The sequence below is a fragment of the Coregonus lavaretus genome (genome assembly GCF_964263955.1).
Source record: "Coregonus lavaretus genome assembly, contig: HAP1_SCAFFOLD_4010, whole genome shotgun sequence".
Lineage (NCBI taxonomy): Eukaryota > Metazoa > Chordata > Actinopteri > Salmoniformes > Salmonidae > Coregonus > Coregonus lavaretus.
This window is the reverse complement of record NW_028158000.1, coordinates 23,009-42,500: the sequence shown is the minus strand read 5'-3', so window position 1 is coordinate 42,500 and position 19,492 is coordinate 23,009. Positions and strand designations below refer to the sequence as shown.

At 47.7% G+C, this 19,492-nt stretch overlaps 1 protein-coding gene across 1 annotated transcript in view; it reads left to right on the top strand.

Moving 5' to 3' along the window:
- Positions 1 to 621: 621 nt before the first annotated feature.
- Positions 622 to 19,492, top strand: part of LOC311124546 (alpha-actinin-1-like) — a gene marked incomplete at both ends in the record, with an annotated part of 39,972 nt that continues 21,101 nt past the window's right edge. The window contains 3 exons of the mRNA XM_084198668.1: positions 622 to 642; positions 3,334 to 3,448; positions 12,707 to 12,826. Of these exons, the coding sequence (XP_084054794.1) occupies positions 622 to 642; positions 3,334 to 3,448; positions 12,707 to 12,826 (256 nt within the window). The remainder of the gene's footprint in view (positions 643 to 3,333; positions 3,449 to 12,706; positions 12,827 to 19,492) is intronic.

The window sequence follows — 19,492 nt, the reverse complement described above, 5'->3', positions numbered from 1 at the left end:
AATGGCACCCTATTCAGTATATAATGCGTTACTTTTGACCAGGGACCATAAGGCTGGAGTTAAAAAGTAGTGCACTAAATAGTGAATAAGGTGCCATTTAAAGATGTGTGCACTGACTAACCACACTGACTGTACAACACAGGTTTTTTTTTTATATAGATTTTTTTTTTACGACTCTGTGTGTCCCAAGATGATTGAATACTATAATAATAATAAAGAGAGGAGACTGGCTTCTTTCTCTGGAGTTGATGGCAAACTCAGGGTGCGCACCAAATGGCACCCTATTCCTTACATAGTGCACTACTTTTAACCAGAGCCCCAGACCCGTTTTTGTTTTTAGAGCCATCCTCCTCAACTCTGCTCTGAGAGACTGAGAAAGGGGAGGAGTGGAGAGGGGAGACAAGGGAGGAGAGGGGAGACAGGGGAGGGGAGACGAGAGGAGAGGGGTGACGGGGGGAGACGGGAGGAGGGGAGACAAGACGGGAGGAGAAGGAGATGGAGAGGAGATGAGATGGGAGGAGAGGGAGATGGAGAGGAGATGGGAGGAGAGGGAGATGGAGAGGACTGCAGCCTCAGTGCAGGAGAGCCCTGACCACAACACTCAGTCATGTGATTGTGAGGATGGCTGCCAGGCCAGCGATGGTATGTTATGGGTTAGTGCTGCTAAAGAGCCAGAATGACCCAGAGAGCTGGAGAGAGACAGTCAGAGAGGAAGAGCGGGAGAGAGAGAGAGAGAGAGAGAGAGCGAGTGACAACCCATTGAGCTCTCTGTGGGTCAACATAGACAACTTAGCAAGTTACCTGGTTTAGTTGAGCTCTCAGTGGGTCAACATAGACAACTTAGCAAGTTACCTGGTTTAGTTGAGCTCTCTGTGGGTCAACATAGACAACTTAGCAAGTTACCTGGTTTAGTTGAGCTCTCAGGGGGTCAACATAGACAACTTAGCAAGTTACCTGGTTTAGTTGAGCTCTCAGTGGGTCAACATAGACAACTTAGCAAGTTACCTGGTTTAGTTGAGCTCTCAGGGGGTCAACATAGACAACTTAGCAAGTTACCTGGTTTAGTTGAGCTCTCAGTGGGTCAACATAGACAACTTAGCAAGTTACCTGGTTTAGTTGAGCTCTTGGTGGGTCAACATAGAAACAGCCCCCCTTCTCTAGTGGCTGCCGCTTTTACACGTCCATTAGAAGTGTCACCAGTCTAGTTCCTACGTACGTCCATGCCACAGCTCCTCGCTCTCTCTCTCTCTCTCCAGAAGAACTGGATTGGTTGGACACACACACACACACACATCTGAATCCTGGCCCTACCACACATACGTTTATTGATAGGCTGTATTATAATTAGCTACATGTCACCCACTCTCTGCTGTGGTGATGTCATCACTCTGAGTTCTTAGTTCTTCCACTCCCAACCAACCAGCTCACCAGCCACAGGCTGGGCTTTCATAAAGAGGGCTGGGCTTTCATAAAGAGGGCTGGGCTTTCATAAAGAGGGCTGGGCTTTCATAAAGAGGGCTGGCTTTCATAAAGAGGGCTGGGGATCATAAATAGGGCTGGGGATCATAAATAGGGCTGGGGTTCATAAATAGGGCTGGGGATCATAAATAGGGCTGGGGTTCATAAATAGGGCTGGGGATCATAAATAGGGCTGGGGATCATAAATAGGGCTGGGTTTCATAAATAGGGCTGGGGATCATAAATAGGGCTGGGGATCATAAATAGGGCTGGGGTTCATAAATAGGGCTGGGGATCATAAATAGGGCTGGGGTTCATAAATAGGGCTGGGGTTCATAAATAGGGCTGGGGATCATAAATAGGGCTGGGGATCATAAATAGGGCTGGGGATCATAAATAGGGCTGGGGTTCATAAATAGGGCTGGGGATCATAAATAGGGCTGGGGATCATAAATAGGGCTGGGGAAAATAAATAGGGCTGGGGATCATAAATAGGGCTGGGGATCATAAATAGGGCTGGGGATCATAAATAGGGCTGGGGATCATAAATAGGGCTGGGGTTTCTCTGCTCTGCTCTGCTCCAGTCCTGCTGGTCCTCCCAGCCGCTGGAGACCGTGTGTGTGTGTGTGTGTGTGTGTGTGTGTGTGTGTGTGTGTGTGTGTGGGCGCCTGTCTGCCTTTGGGCCATGTGTGTGATTAACCCAGGTTCTCATAAAGATGGGTTCTCAGCGGGGTACATGGTGTTACGGCAGGCCCGGTGCTCATGCCAGCTCCCGTTAGGTTATTAGGCTGTTGAGCAGAAGGCTGAGGAAAGGAGGGAGGGAAAGAGGCAGGAAGGGAGGGAGGGAGGGAGGGAGGACAGGAGAGAGGGAGGGAGAAAGGGAGAAAGAGAGGGTGGTAAGGAGGGAGAGCCCAGAAGTTTCCCATCATCAGGTGGTTATGTTAGTACATGGACCTGCTACTGCCACTAGAACACACAGACACTCTGTACTACTGTGTTCTATTCTATTGTTCTCTACTGTGTTCTATTCTATTGTTCTCTACTGTGTTCTATTCTATTGTTCTCTACTGTGTTCTATTCTATTGTTCTCTACTGTGTTCTATTCTATTGTTCTCTACTGTGTTCTATTCTAGTGTTCTCTACTGTGTTCTATTCTATTGTTCTCTACTGTGTTCTATTCTATTGTTCTCTACTGTGTTCTATTCTATTGTTCTCTACTGTGTTCTATTCTATTGTTCTCTACTGTGTTCTATTCTATTGTTCTCTACTGTGTTATATTCTGTTGTTCTCTACTGTGTTCTATTCTATTGTTCTCTACTGTGTTCTATTCTATTGTTCTCTACTGTGTTCTATTCTATTGTTCTCTACTGTGTTCTATTCTATTGTTCTCTACTGTGTTCTATTCTGTTGTTCTCTACTGTGTTCTATTCTATTGTTCTCTACTGTGTTCTATTCTATTGTTCTCTACTGTGTTCTATTCTATTGTTCTCTACTGTGTTCTATTCTATTGTTCTCTACTGTGTTCTATTCTATTGTTCTCTACTGTGTTCTATTGTTCTCTACTGTGTTCTATTGTTCTCTACTGTGTTCTATTCTATTGTTCTCTACTGTGTTCTATTCTATTGTTCTCTACTGTGTTCTATTCTATTGTTCTCTAATGTGTTATATTCTATTGTTCTCTACTGTGTTCTATTCTATTCCATATTCTACTCTTCTTTTCTCACCTTTTCTCCTCTCCTCTTCACTATGCCTGCACCATAGTAACGAACACCATAGTAACGAACACCATAGTAACGAACACCATAGTAACGAACACCATAGTAACGAACACCATATTTTCTTACTAACTGATGTTTCCTCCTCTCTCTTCCCCAGACGTTCACGGCCTGGTGTAACTCCCACCTGAGGAAAGCCGGAACGCAGATCGAGAACATTGAGGAGGACTTCAGAGATGGACTGAAACTCATGCTGCTGTTGGAGGTCATATCAGGTGAGGAGGAAAGGCCTGATGCCTACATGTATCTCTAATGGTGCCTACATGTATCTCTAATGGTGCCTACATGTATCTATAATGGTGCCTACATGTATCTATAATGGTGCCTACATGTACAGTACCTTTCACATTTTCTCTACTTTTGCATATTTTTGAAACTGAATGTTATCAGATCTTCAACCTAAACCTAATATTAGATAAAGGGAACCTGCGTGAATAAATAACACAACAATTACATACTTATTTCATTTATTTCATAAACAAAGTTATGCAACACCCAATGACCCTGTGTGAAAAAGTAATTGCCCCCTTGCACTCAATAACTGGTTGTGTCACCTTTAGCTGCAATGACTCCAACCAAACGCTTCCTGTAGTTGTTGATCAGTCTCTCACATTGCTGAGGAGGAATTTTGGCCCACTCTTCCATCCAGAACTGCTGTAACTCAGCAACGTTTTGTGGGTTTTCAAGCATGAATTGCTCTGTATCAGAGAATTCTACAATAGAATGTCAGGCCATCCGTCTGTGAGCTGAAGCTGAAGCGCAGCTGGGTCATGCAGCAAGACAATGATCCAAAACACACAATCAAGTCTACATGAAAATAGTTAAAAAGCAACATATTTGAAGTCTTGGAATGACCTAGTCAAAGTCCAGACCTAATCCCAATTGAGATGTTGTGGCAGGACTTGAAACAAGCAGTTCAAGATTGAAAACCCACACATTTCGCTAAATTAAAGCAGTTCAGCATGCAAGAGTGGGCCAAAATTCCTCCACAGCGATGCGAGAGACTGATCAACAACTACAGGAAGCGTTTAGTTGCAGTCATTGTAGCTAAAGGTGGCACAACCAGTTATTGAGTGTAATGGGGGAATTACTTTTTCACACAGGGGCATTGGGTGTTGCATAACTTTGTCAATAAAATAAATAAAATAAGTATATATATTTTTTATTATTTGTAAACGCAGGTTCCCTTTATCTAATATTAGGTTTTGGTTGAAGATCTAATAACATTCACTATCAAAAATATGCAAAAGTAGAGAAAATCAGAAAGAGGGTAAATACTTTTCCACGGCGCTGTATCTCTACATGGTGCCTACATGGTGCCTACATGGTGCCTACATGGTGGTAGGTGCCTACATGGAGCCTGCATGGTGCCTACATGGAGCCTGCATGGTGCCTACATGGTGCCTGCATGGTGCCTACATGGTGCCTACATGGTGCTTGCATGGTGCCTATATGGTGCCTACATGGTGGTAGGTGCCTACATGGAGCCTGCATGGTGCCTACATGGTGCCTACATGGTGCCTACATGGTACCTACATTTACATTTACATCATTTAGCAGATGCTCTTATCCAGAGCGACTTACAGTTAGTGAGTGCATACAAAATATACTAGCCCCCCGTGGGAATCGAACCCACAACCCTGGCGTTGCAAGTGCCATGCTCTACCAACTGAGCTACACGGGGCCATACATCTACACAGGGCCATACATGGTGCCTACATGGTACCTACAGTGAGGGAAAAAAGTATTTGATCCCCTGCTGATTTTGTACGTTTGCCCACTGACAAAAACATGATCAGTCTATCATTTTAATGGTAGGTGTATTTGAACAGTGAGAGACAGAATAACAACAAAAAAATCCAGAAAAACGCATGTCAAAGATGTTATAAATTGATTTGCATTTTAATGAGGGAAATAAGTATTTGACCCCTCTGCAAAACATGACTTAATACTTGGTGGCAAAACCCTTGTTGGCAATCACAGAGGTCAGACGTTTCTTGTAGTTGGCCACCAGATTTGCACACATCTCAGGAGGGATTTTGTCCCACTCCTCATTGCAGATCTTCCCCAAGTCATTAAGGTTTCGAGGCTGACGTTTGGCAACTCAAACCTTCAGCTCCCTCCACAGATTTTCTATGGGATTAAGGTCTGGAGACTGGCTAGGCCACTCCAGGACCTTAATGTGCTTCTTCTTGAGCCACTCCTTTGTTGCCTTGGCCGTGTGTTTTGGGTCATTGTCATGCTGGAATACCCATCCACGACCTATTTTCAATGCCCTGGCTGAGGGAAGGAGGTTCTCACCCAAGATTTGATGGTACATGGCCCCGTCCATCGTCCCTTTGATGCGGTGAAGTTGTCCTGTCCCCTTAGCAGAAAAACACCCCCAAAGCATAATGTTTCCACCTCCATGTTTGACAGTGGGGATGGTGTTCTTGGGGTCATAGGCAGCATTCCTCCTCCTCCAAACACGGCGAGTTGAGTTGATGCCAAAGAGCTCGATTTTGGTCTCATCTGACCACAACACTTTCACCCAGTTCTCCTCTGAATCATTCAGATGTTCATTGGCAAACTTCAGACGGGCCTGTATATGTGCTTTCTTGAGCAGGGGGACCTTGCGGGCGCTGCAGGATTTCAGTCCTTCACGGCGTAGTGTGTTACCAATTGTTTTCTTGGTGACTATGGTCCCAGCTGCCTTGAGATCATTGACAAGATCCTCCCGTGTAGTTCTGGGCTGATTCCTCACTGTTCTCATGATCATTGCAACTCCACGAGGTGAGATCTTGCATGGAGCCCCAGGCCAAGGGAGATTGACAGTTATTTTGTGTTTCTTCCATTTGCGAAAAATCGCACCAACTGTTGTCACCTTCTCACCAAGCTGCTTGGCGATGGTCTTATAGCCCATTCCAGCCTTGTGTATGTCTACAATCTTGTCCCTGACATCCTTGAAGAGCTCTTTGGTCTTGGCCATGGTGGATAGTTTGGAATCTGATTGATTGATTGCTTCTGTGGACAGGTGTCTTTTATACAGGTAACAAACTGAGATTAAGAGCACTCCCTTTAAGAGTGTGCTCCTAATCTCAGCTCGTTACCTGAATAAAAGACACCTGGGAGCCAGAAATCTTTCTGATTGAGAGGGGGTCAAATACTTATTTCCCTCATTAAAATGCAAATCAATTTATAACATTTTTGACATGTGTTTTTCTGTCTCTCACTGTTCAAATAAACCTACCATTAAATTTATAGACTGATCATTTCTTTGTCAGTGGGCAAACATACAAAATCAGCAGAGGATCAAATACTTTTTTCCCTCACTGTACATGGTGGCTACATGGTGCCTACATTTTACATTTACATTTTAGTCATTTAGCAGACGCTCTTATCCAGAGCAACTTACAGTTAGTGAGTGCATCCATTTTCATACTGCCCCCCCGTGGGAAACGAACCCACAACCCTGGCATTGCAAGCGCCATACTCTACCAACTGAGCTACATGGTACCATGCCTACATGGTGCCTACATGGTGGTAGGTGCCTACATGGTGCCTACATGGTGGTAGGTGCTTACATGGAGCCTACATGGTGCCTACATGGTGGTAGGTGCCTACATGGTGTCTACATGGTGCCTACATGGTGGTAGGTGCCTACATGGTGCCTGCATGGTGCCTACATGGTGCCTGCATGGTGCCTACATGGTGCCTACATGGTGGTAGGTGCCTACATGGTGCCTACATAGTGCCTACATGGTGGTAGGTGCCTACATGGTGTCTACATGGTGCCTACATGGTGCCTGCATGGTGCCTACATGGTGCCTATATGGTGGTAGGTGCCTACATGGTGCCTATATTTACATTTTAGTCATTTAGCAGACGCTCTTATCCAGAGCGACTTACAGTTAGTGAGTGCATACATTATTTTTATTTTTTTCATACTGGCCCCCCGTGGGAATCGAACCCACAACCCTGGCGTTGCAAACGCCATGCTCTACCAACTGAGCTACATCCCTGCCGGCCATTCCCTCCCCTACCCTGGACGACGCTGGGCCAATTGTGCGCCGCCCCATGGGTCTATATGGTGCCTATATGGTGGTAGGTGCCTACATGGTGCCTGCATGGTGCCTACATGGTGTTAGGTGCCTACATGGTGCCTGCATGGAGCCTGCATGGTGCCTACATGGTGGTAGGTGCCTACATGGTGCCTGCATGGTGCCTACATGGTGCCTGCATGGTGCCTACATGGTGCCTACATGGTGCCTATATGGTGGTAGGTGTCTACATTTGACATTTTTAGTCATTTAGCAGACGCTCTTATCCAGAGCGTCTTACAGGAGCAATTAGGGTTAAGTGCCTTGGTCAAGGGCACATCGACAGATTTTTCACCTAGTCGGCTCGGGGATTAGAACCAGCGACCTTTCGGTTACTGGCACTATGCTCTTAACCACTAAGCTACTTGCCGCCCTACATGGTGCCTACATGGTGGTAGGTGCCTACATGGTGCCTACATCGTGCCTGCATGGTGCCTACATGGTGCCTATATGGTGGTAGGTGCCTACATGGTGCCTGCATGGTGCCTACATGGTGGTAGGTGCCTACATGGTGCCTACATGACCGGGAGACCCATGGGGCGGCGCACAATTGGCCCAGCGTCGTCCAGGGTAGGGGAGGGAATGGCCGGCAGGGATGTAGCTCAGTTGGTAGAGCATGGCGTTTGCAACGCCAGGGTTGTGGGTTCGATTCCAGTATGAAAAAATAAATAAAAATGTATGACCTCATGTTACGAACCCCGTGGCTTTTTAAACGTCTAGGGTAGATGGAAATGAGACCCGTAACATAATTCATGCAAATTAGAATCGTGACATGGAAACAGTGAGAACAAAAAATACACCGACAACCATAAGCTACCGTCAAACATAAAATGTTTATTTTGAACACACGGTAAAAAAAAACTAAACTGATCTTGCCTGCCTCAAGAACCGCTAAGCTACTGCTAATCATACAAAATTACAGTGGGTGGTCCGCTCAGGTCTAACTAGTGTTTTTAGACAGTTTTCTTCCTACGGGTAATGTATGCCCAAGGGCAACTTGGTTAAATTTCCCTTTTCCCAGAAACGCACAACAAAGTTACCAAACAGAGTAACCAGCAAATGAGTGAGTACACAAAACACAGGACACCACAGTATCCATACTCACATACGGAAATAGTCTCCTCCCAACAAACACAACTGACTGGCTTTTAAACAATGGGAGGTGTAAGTGGGAAACCAGAAACAAGTGGTGCAATACAGAGGAATGTCCACTGATTGGTCCACCTCAGCAATCAGCAGCCAAACGGATGTCGGACAGGTGGGACACCCCAACGACCACCAATCAGGAACATAAAGGACACCTGTGATTAGGGCAGAAGGAGAGGAAAAACACAAAAACACACACAGGATACCTGTATCCGTAACAACTCACTAACTGTAAGTCGCTCTGGATAAGAGCGTCTGCTAAATGACTAAAATGTAAAATGTACATGGTGCCTACATGGTGGTAGGTGCCTAAATGGTGCCTACATGGTGGTAGGTGCCTACATGGTGTCTACATGGTGTCTACATGGTGCCTACATGGTGCCTACATGGTGCCTACATGGTGTCTACATGGTGCCTACATGGTGTCTACATGGTGCCTACATGGTGTCTACATGGTGCCTACATGGTGCCTACATGGTGCCTACATGTTTACACTAGGCAAGATATATATCTAAGTGAATAATAGGGACGTATATCTATCTGTTAGGGATGGGGGAAAAATCCATACAGTAGAGTTTTGCGATATAAAAAAAAAAAGATTTTATAATGATTTGATTGTGTTGTTGTTAACGTTAGGTAGCTTGTCTGTCGAAACGTTGGTTATTAGGCTATTACATTACTGCATCTGAGCTCCTAGAGTGAGAGGCTCTCCTTTTCTTTTTCAAGTGTTCTACTCCTATAGCCAGCACCTCTCCTAAACAGGTGTTCTACTCTGTTAGCCAGCACCTCTCCTAACCAGGTGTTCTACTCTGTTAGCCAGCACCTCTCCTAAACAGGTGTTCTACTCTGTTAGCCAGCACCTCTCCTAAACAGGTGTTCTACTCCACTAGCCAGCACCTCTCCTAAACAGGTGCTCTACTCCGTTACCCAGCACCTCTCCTAAACAGGTGTTCTACTCTGCTAGCCAGCACCTCTCCTAAACAGGTGTTCTACTCCGCTAGCCAGCACCTCTCCTAAACAGGTGCTCTACTCCGTTACCCAGCACCTCTCCTAAACAGGTGTTCTACTCTGCTAGCCAGCACCTCTCCTAAACAGGTGTTCTACTCCGCTAGCCAGCACCTCTCCTAAACAGGTGTTCTACTCTGCTAGCCAGCACCTCTCCTAAACAGGTGTTCTACTCCGCTAGCCAGCACCTCTCCTAAACAGGTGTTCTACTCCGCTAGCCAGCACCTCTCCTAAACAGGTGTTCTACTCTGCTAGCCAGCACCTCTCCTAAACAGGTGTTCTACTCCGCTAGCCAGCACCTCTCCTAAACAGGTGTTCTACTCTGTTAGCCAGCACCTCTCCTAAACAGGTGTTCTACTCCGCTAGCCAGCACCTCTCCTAAACAGGTGTTCTACTCTGCTAGCCAGCACCTCTCCTAAACAGGTGTTCTACTCCGCTAGCCAGCACCTCTCCTAAACAGGTGTTCTACTCCGCTAGCCAGCACCTCTCCTAAACAGGTGTTCTACTCTGCTAGCCAGCACCTCTCCTAAACAGGTGTTCTACTCCGCTAGCCAGCACCTCTCCTAAACAGGTGTTCTACTCTGTTAGCCAGCACCTCTCCTAAACAGGTGTTCTACTCTGTTAGCCAGCACCTCTCCTAAACAGGTGTTCTACTCCGCTAGCCAGCACCTCTCCTAAACAGGTGTTCTACTCCGTTAGCCATCACCTCTCCTAAACAGGTGTTCTACTCTGCTAGCCAGCACCTCTCCTAAACAGGTGTTCTACTCAGCTAGCCAGCACCTCTCTTAAACAGGTGTTCTACTCTGCTAGCCAGCACCTCTCCTAAACAGGTGTTCTACTCCGCTAGCCAGCACCTCTCCTAAACAGGTGTTCTACTCTGTTAGCCAGCACCTCTCCTAAACAGGTGCTCTACTCCGCTAGCCAGCACCTCTCCTAAACAGGTGTTCTACTCTGTTAGCCAGCACCTCTCCTAAACAGGTGTTCTACTCCGCTAGCCAGCACCTCTCCTAAACAGGTGTTCTACTCCGTTAGCCATCACCTCTCCTAAACAGGTGTTCTACTCTGCTAGCCAGCACCTCTCCTAAACAGGTGTTCTACTCAGCTAGCCAGCACCTCTCTTAAACAGGTGTTCTACTCCGCTAGCCAGCACCTCTCCTAAACAGGTGTTCTACTCCGTTAGCCATCACCTCTCCTAAACAGGTGTTCTACTCTGCTAGCCAGCACCTCTCCTAAACAGGTGTTCTACTCAGCTAGCCAGCACCTCTCTTAAACAGGTGTTCTACTCTGCTAGCCAGCACCTCTCCTAAACAGGTGTTCTACTCTGTTAGCCAGCACCTCTCCTAAACAGGTGTTCTACTCCGCTAGCCAGCACCTCTCCTAAACAGGTGTTCTACTCCGTTAGCCATCACCTCTCCTAAACAGGTGTTCTACTCTGCTAGCCAGCACCTCTCCTAAACAGGTGTTCTACTCTGCTAGCCAGCACCACGCCTAAACAGGTGTTCTACTCTGCTAGCCAGCACCTCTCCTAAACAGGTGCTCTACACCGCTAGCCAGCACCTCTCCTAAACAGGTGTTCTACTCCGCTAGCCAGCTCCTCTCCTAAACAGGTGTTCTACTCTGCTAGCCAGCACCTCTCCTAAACAGGTGTTCTACTCCGCTAGCCAGCACCTCTCCTAAACAGGTGTTCTACTCTGTTAGCCAGCACCTCTCCTAAACAGGTGTTCTACTCCGCTAGCCAGCACCTCTCCTAAACAGGTGTTCTACTCCGCTAGCCAGCACCTCTCCTAAACAGGTGTTCTACTCTGTTAGCCAGCACCTCTCCTAAACAGGTGTTCTACTCCGTTAGCCAGCACCTCTCCTAAACAGGTGTTCTACTCCGTTAGCCAGCACCTCTCCTAAACAGGTGTTCTACTCTGCTAGCCAGCACCTCTCCTAAACAGGTGTTCTACTCTGCTAGCCAGCACCTCTCCTAAACAGGTGTTCTACTCCGTTAGCCAGCACCTCTCCTAAATAGGTGTTCTACTCCGTTAGCCAGCACCTCTCCTAAACAGGTGTTCTACTCTGCTAGCCAGCACCTCTCCTAAACAGGTGTTCTACTCCGTTAGCCAGCACCTCTCCTAAATAGGTGTTCTACTCCGTTAGCCAGCACCTCTCCTAAACAGGTGTTCTACTCTGCTAGCCAGCACCTCTCCTAAACAGGTGTTCTACTCTGCTAGCCAGCACCTCTCCTAAACAGGTGTTCTACTCCGTTAGCCAGCACCTCTCCTAAATAGGTGTTCTACTCCGTTAGCCAGCACCTCTCCTAAACAGGTGTTCTACTCTGCTAGCCAGCACCTCTCCTAAACAGGTGTTCTACTCTGCTAGCCAGCACCTCTCCTAAACAGGTGTTCTACTCCGTTAGCCAGCACCTCTCCTAAATAGGTGTTCTACTCCGTTAGCCAGCACCTCTCCTAAACAGGTGTTCTACTCTGTTAGCCAGCACCTCTCCTAAACAGGTGTTCTACTCCGTTAGCCAGCACCTCTCCTAAATAGGTGTTCTACTCCGTTAGCCAGCACCTCTCCTAAATAGGTGTGCGTTTCTTTCGCCTCCATATTAGCTAGTCGGCTGTACCTGTCACGATCGTCGTAAGAAGTGGACCAAGGCGCAGCGTGATATGCGTACATCTTTTAATGAGTACTATTACAATACAACAAAACAACAAAACGATACGTGAAGTCCTAAGGTTGACAAAACACAAACCTCTCCGGAACAAGATCCCACAAATGACAAGTGCAAAACAGGCTGCCTAAGTATGGTTCCCAATCAGAGACAACAAGCCACAGCTGCCTCTGATTGGGAACCACCCCGGCCAACATAGAAACACATGAACTAGAACATGAACATAGAACACTAAACATAGAAACTAACACCCTGGGTCAACATATAAGAGTCCCCAGAGCCAGGGCGTGACAGTACCTGGTATTTATTATTTTCTTTTTAAATGTTTTAAATGGTGAGCCAACATGTTTTGAGCACTTTTACCTCCAAAACTCATTTTCTCATGGCTCTCTCTTGCCCCTCTGCAGCATGAGGTGAGCACTATGTTTGGACATATAGAATCGCAATACATATCGTATCGGGCGCCTAAGTATGGTGATAATATGGTATTGTGAGGTCCTTGGCTATTCCCAGCCCTAGTATCTGTAGTTTTCTGTTCGATAGTGACCTCTGACCTCTGACCTCTGATTGTGTTTCCTGTCTAGGAGAGCGCTTGGCCAAACCAGAGAGAGGGAAGATGAGAGTCCACAAGATCTCCAACGTCAACAAAGCTCTCCACTACATAACCAGTAAAGGAGTCAAGCTGGTGTCCATCGGAGCTGAAGGTGGGTTCAACAATACCCTGGTCACTATTGACACTGACTGGACTGTAGTACACTAGACTGTAGTACACTAGACTGTAGTACACTAGACTGTAGTACACTAGACTGTAGTAAACTAGACTGTAGTAAACTAGACTGTAGTACACTAGACTGTAGTACACTAGACTGTACTAGACTGTAGTACACTAGACTGTAGTACACTAGACTGTAGTACACTAGACTGTAGTACACTAGACTGTAGTACACTAGACTGTAGTAAACTAGACTGTAGTACACTAGACTGTAGTACACTAGACTGTACTAGACTGTAGTACACTAGACTGTAGTACACTAGACTGTAGTACACTAGACTGTAGTACACTAGACTGTAGTACACTAGACTGTAGTACACTAGACTGTAGTACACTAGACTGTAGTACACTACAAAACCAGTAAAGGAGTCAAGCTGGTGTCCATCGGAGCTGATATTGCGTTCAACAATACCCTGGTCACTATTGACACTGACTGGACTGTACTACTAGCCTCATTAAACCAGCCTTATCTCGCAAGCTCACACTCTGTTTCACTGAAAGGAAACATGAGCACAGCGGTCAGTCTGTCCAAAAGGTGTGCGTCACAAAGGGCAGTCTATTCCCTTTGAGTCCTGGTCAGAAGTAGTGCCACTTGGGACACGTCCAAGGTAGTGCTTTGCGGTGCATTTCCCCATAGCTAGGGGCTGCTCTGCTCAGGTTGTCAACATCGTTTGTGTCCCAAATGGCACCCTATTCCCTACATAGTGCAGGTCTTTTTTTTTTTGTTCACTCCTCACATACTTTGGGCTTCGTTGGATAGGACAGAAGTAGAAAGGAAAGATACGCTGAGTGTACAAAACATTAGGAACACCTTCCTAGTATTGAGTTGCACCCACCTTTTAACCCTCAGAACAGCTTCAATTCGTCAGGGCATGGACTCTACATCACAGGAGGTTGGTTGCACCTTAATTGGGGAGGACGGGCTCGTGGTAATGTCTGGAGTGGAGTGAGGGGAATGGTATGAAATACATCAAACATAGTTTGATTCCATTCCATTTGCGCCGTTCCAGCCATTATTATGAGCCGTCCTCCCCTCAGCAGCCTCCACTGCTCTACAAGGTGTCAAGCGTTCCACAGAGATGCTGGGCCCATGTTGACTCCAATGCTTCCCACAGCGTTCCACAGAGATGCTGGGCCCATGTTGACTGCAATGCTTCCCACAGTTGTGTCAAGTTGGCTGGATGTCCTTTGGGTGGTGGACCATTCTTGATACACATGGGAAACTGTTGAGTGTGGAAAAACCCAGCAGCGTTGCAGTTCTTGATACAAACCGGTGCACCTGGCACCTACTACCATACCCTGTTCAAAGGCACTTAAATCTTTTGTCTTGCCCATTCACCCTCTGAATGGCACACATACCCAATCTCTATTGCGCTCCACACTGCCCTTTCACACCTGGACAAAAGGAACACCTATGTGAGAATGCTATTCATTGACTACAGCTCAGCATTCAACACCATAGTGCCCTCAAAGCTCAACACTAAGCTAAGGACCCTGGGACTAAACACCTCCCTCTGCAACTGGATCCTGGACTTCCTGACGGGCCATCCCCAGGTGGTAAGGGTAGGCAACAACACGTCTGCCACACTGATCCTCAACACGGGGGCCCCTCAGAGGTGCGTGCTCAGTCCCCTCCTGTACTCCCTGTTCACCCATGACTGCATGGCCAGGCACGACTCCAACACCATCATTAAGTTTGCCGATGACACAACAGTGGTAGGCCTGATCACAGACAACGATGAGACAGCCTATAGGGAGGAGGTCAGAGATCTGGCCGTGTGGTGCCAGGACAACAAACTCTCCCTCAATGTGACCAAGACAAAGGAGATGATTGTGGACTACAGGAAAAAGAAGAGGACTGAGCACGCCCCCATTCTCATCGACGGGGCTTTAGTGGAACAGGTTGAGAGCTTCAAGTTCCTTGGTGTCCACATCACCAACAAACTAACATGGTCCAAACACACCAAGACAGTCGTGAAGAGGGCACAACAAAGCCTATTCCCCCTCAGGAGACTGAAAAGATTTGGCATGGGTCCCCAGATCCACCCATCGATAGCATCCTGACTGGTTGCATCACTGCCTGGTATGGCAACTGCTCAGCCTCCGACCGCAAGGCACAACAGAGGGTAGTGCGTACGGCCCAGTACATCACTGGGGCCAAGCTTCCTGCCATCCAGGACCTCTATACCAGGCGGTGTCAGAGGAAGGCCCTAAAAATTGTCAGACTCCAGCCACCCTAGTCAGCGCCTAGTCTAGGTCCAAGAGGCTTCTAAACAGCTTCTACCCCCAAGCCATAAGACTCCTGAACATCTAATCATGGCTACCCAGACTATTTGCATCCCCCCCCCCCTCTTTTACGCTGCTGCTACTCTCTGTTTATTATCTATGCATAGTCACTTTAATAACTCCTTCAATACTTTTGGAAAAGCATTCCAGGTGAAGCTGGTTGAGAGAATGCCAAGAGTGTGCAAAGCTGTCATCAAGGCAAAGGGTGATTATTTAAAGAATCTCAAATATAAAATATATTTTGATTTGTTTAACACTTTTTTGGTTAATACATGATTCCATATGTGTTATTTCATAGTTTTGATGTCTTCACTATTATTCTACAATGTAGAAAATAGTAAAAAATTAAGAAAAACCCTTGAATGAGTAGGTGTGGACAAACTGTTGACTGGTAGTGTAACAGCTCCCAGTGTGACTCATAGTGTTCTCATGGCTAGGTGTTAGGCAGCATGCAGGTTGCGCATGTATCCGAGTTACCACAGTTACCACAGTTACCACAGTTCCCCTGTGGGCTGCTGTGGTTGGTCGATGAGGTGACGCATGAATGCGCATTATCAAGTCACTTGGGCCACTGTGGTCGATGTTAGGCAGCGTTTTGTCCAGGTTACTGCAGGTTTTTCTGTGGGTTCGAGCCTCGGGCGTCACGTGATTCATTGACTCTTTGTGCGCTCTACCAAGTCACGACAGATGTTTTGTTGTTTTGGACTTGCAGTTCCTTGTACGAGTTCTGACATTTCAGGCTCGCATTGGCAGCGTGTCAGTGTGCATATCCAAGTTGCAGCAGGTTCTGGTTCCCTATATGGGGCGCTGACAGTTCAGGCTCGCATTGGCAGCGTGTCCGTGTGCATATCCAAGTTGCAGCAGGTTCTGGTTCCCTATATGGGGCTCTGACATTAGTCAAGTAGTGCACTACGTAGGGAAAAAGGGTGGCTTCTGTAACCCCTTCTAGCCTGTGGAACCTGTGTCGGCCTCCTAGTTTGGCACCCTCTGAACTGGCTTGGGGCTTGATTTTGTGTCCACGTAGTACGATATATAACGAGTGACCAATCGAAAGGCAACGTACAGTTATGAATATAAACTACTGTTCCCTGAAGGAGGGAACGAGGTATAACATGTTCTGGCCCCCCACGCCGTCAGGGGGTTTGGACTCGCTGAAGAGCGGTACTGAATTGAGGAAATTAATGCGAGCCCCGGCGTTACAGCCAGGAAGGCGGGGCTTCCGAGGGCGGGCTCTGCATTAATTGGTCCTTTGGGCGTGTTTTTAGTTTTCTTCAGGTGAATATGATTGGTCATTGACTCCTCATAGTATGTTATACCTCATTCCCTCCTTACGGGAACATTAGTTATATTCATAACTGTACGTTTCTCTCTCTCTCTCTCTCTCAATTCAATTTCAATTCAATTCAACTTCAATTTAAGGGCTTTATTGGCATGGGGAATGTATGTTAACATTGCCAAAGCAAGTGAAGTAGATAATAATCAAAAGTGAAATAAACAATAAATATTAACAGTAAACATTACACTCAGAAGTTCCAAAAGAATAAAGACATTTCAAATGTCATATTATGTATATATACAGTGTTGTAACAATGTATATATTGTCTCTCTCTCTCGCTCTCTCTCTCTCTCTGTATTTCTTTCTCTTTCCTCTTTCCGACTCTCTCTCTTCCTCTCCTCCTTCTTCCTGTCTCCCAGTAAGCCTTATAAGGAGCTCTCTATGTGCTGTTGTAGATTGTTACTTTTCCTTGCTCACATTCTTCACCTTTCATTCTCTCTGTGACAGTGCCTCTCTCTCTCTCTCTCTCTCTCTCTCTCTGTCTCTCTCTCTCTCTCTCTCTCTCTGTCTCTCTCTCTCTCTGTCTCTCTCTCTCTCTCTCTCTCTCTCTCTCTCTCTCTCTCTCTCTCTCTGTCTCTCTCTCTCTCTCTCTCTCTCTCTGTCTCTCTCTCTCTCTCTCTCTCTCTCTCTCTCTCTCTCTCTCTCTCTCTCTCTCTCTCTCTCTCTCTCTCTCTCTCTCTCTCTCTCTGTCTCTCTCTCTCTCTCTCTCTCTCTCTGTCTCTCACTCTCTCGCTCCCCCGCTCCCCGTGTGTGTGCCTCCCTCTCTCCTTCTCTCTTGCTCTCTCTGCTCTTTCTCTCTCCTTCCCTCTCCCCCCTCTCTCCTTCCCTCTCCCCCCTCTCTCCTTCCCCCTTCCCCCCCTCTCCTTCCCTCTTCCCCCCTCTCTCTCCTTCCCTCTTCCCCCTCCCTCTCTCTCTCCTTCCCTCTCCCCCCCTCTCTCCTTCCCTCTCCCCCCCCCCCCCTCTCTCCTTCTCTCTCTCTCCTTCCCCCCCTCTCCTTCCCCCTCTCTCTCTCTCTCCTTCCCCCCCTTCTCTTCCTCTCATGGGGTTAATCCACACTGAGGCCAGAATAAAAGGGCCTAAGCCAGATTTGCATTCCAGACAGATTAGCCGATTGGAATCCCCTCTTGGATGCGCTGCCCAGGGAGTTGTGGGCGGGACGGGGCGGGAGAAGTACACACAGTTAGCTCAGCTAGGATAGCAGGCTAAATGGCTAGCAGACAGTAACAGCCTAACAGTTAGCTCAGCTAGGATAGCAGGCTAAATGGCTAGCAGACAGTAACAGCCTAACAGTTAGCTCAGCTAGGATAGCAGGCTAAATGGCTAGCAGACAGTAACAGCCTAACAGGTAGCTCAGCTAGGATAGCAGGCTAAATGGCTAGCAGACAGTAACAGCCTAACAGGTAGCTCAGCTAGGATAGCAGGCTAAATGGCTAGCAGACAGTAACAGCCTAACAGGTAGCTCAGCTAGGATAGCAGGCTAAATGGCTAGCAGACAGTAACAGCCTAACAGGTAGCTCAGCTAGGATAGCAGGCTAAATGGCTAGCAGACAGTAACAGCCTAACAGGTAGCTCAGCTAGGATAGCAGGCTAAATGGCTAGCAGACAGTAACAGCCTAACAGGTAGCTCAGCTAGGATAGCAGGCTAAATGGCTAGCAGACAGTAACAGCCTAACAGGTAGCTCATGGAGTGAGGGCGGCAGAGGGCCATATGACAGGACAGGGGGGTGGGGCCATATGACAGGACAGGGGGGTGGGGCCATATGACAGGACAGGGGGGTTGGGCCATATGAGAGGACAGGGGGGTGGGGCCATATGACAGGACAGGGGGGTGGGGCCATATGAGTGGACAGGGGGGTTGGGCCATATGACAGGACAGGGGGGTGGGGCCATATGAGAGGACAGGGGGGTGGGGCCATATGAGAGGACAGGGGGGTGGGGCCATATGACAGGACAGGGGGGTGGGGCCATATGAGCGGACAGGGGGGTTGGGCCATATGACAGGACAGGGGGGTGGGGCCATATGACAGGACAGGGGGGTGGGGCCATATGACAGGACAGGGGGGTGGGGCCATATGAGAGGACAGGGGGGTGGGGCCATATGAGAGGACAGGGGGGTGGGGCCATATGACAGGACAGGGGGGTGGGGCCATATGACAGGACAGGGGGGTGGGGCCATATGAGAGGACAGGGGGGTGCGGCCATATGACAGGACAGGGGGTGGGGCCATATGACAGGACAGGGGGGTGGGGCCATATGAGAGGACAGGGGGGTGGGGCCATATGACAGGACAGGGGGGTGGGGCCATATGACAGGACAGGGGGGTGGGGCCATATGACAGGACAGGGGGGTGGGGCCATATGAGAGGACAGGGGGGTGGGGCCATATGACAGGACAGGGGGGTGGGGCCATATGACAGGACAGGGGGGTGGGGCCATATGACAGGACAGGGGGGTGGGGCCATATGACAGGACAGGGGGGTGGGGCCATATGAGAGGACAGGGGGGTGGGGCCATATGAGAGGACAGGGGGGGTGGGGCCATATGACAGGACAGGGGGGTGGGGCCATATGACAGGACAGGGGGGTGGGGCCATATGACAGGACAGGTGGGTGGGGCCATATAAGAGGACAGGGGGGTGGGGCCATGTATTGTGTTCTTTTCGTAGTATTAAACTTGAAGTACTGTGTTATTTTGTAGTATTAAACTCGAAGTATTGTGTTATTTTCGTAGTATTACACTTGAAGTATTGTGTTCTTTTGTAGTATTAAACGTGAAGTATTGTGTTCTTTCATAGTATTAAACTTGAAGTATTGTGTTATTTTCGTAGTATTAAACTTTAAGTATTGTGTTATTTTCGTAGTATTAAACTTGAAGCCCCTAACCTGATGTTATATTGTGTCTGTGTTTTCTATGCAGTGAGATGTGGAGAGCTGGACTTTTAGGTTCCAGTTCAGTGGATAACTAACACACACTATGT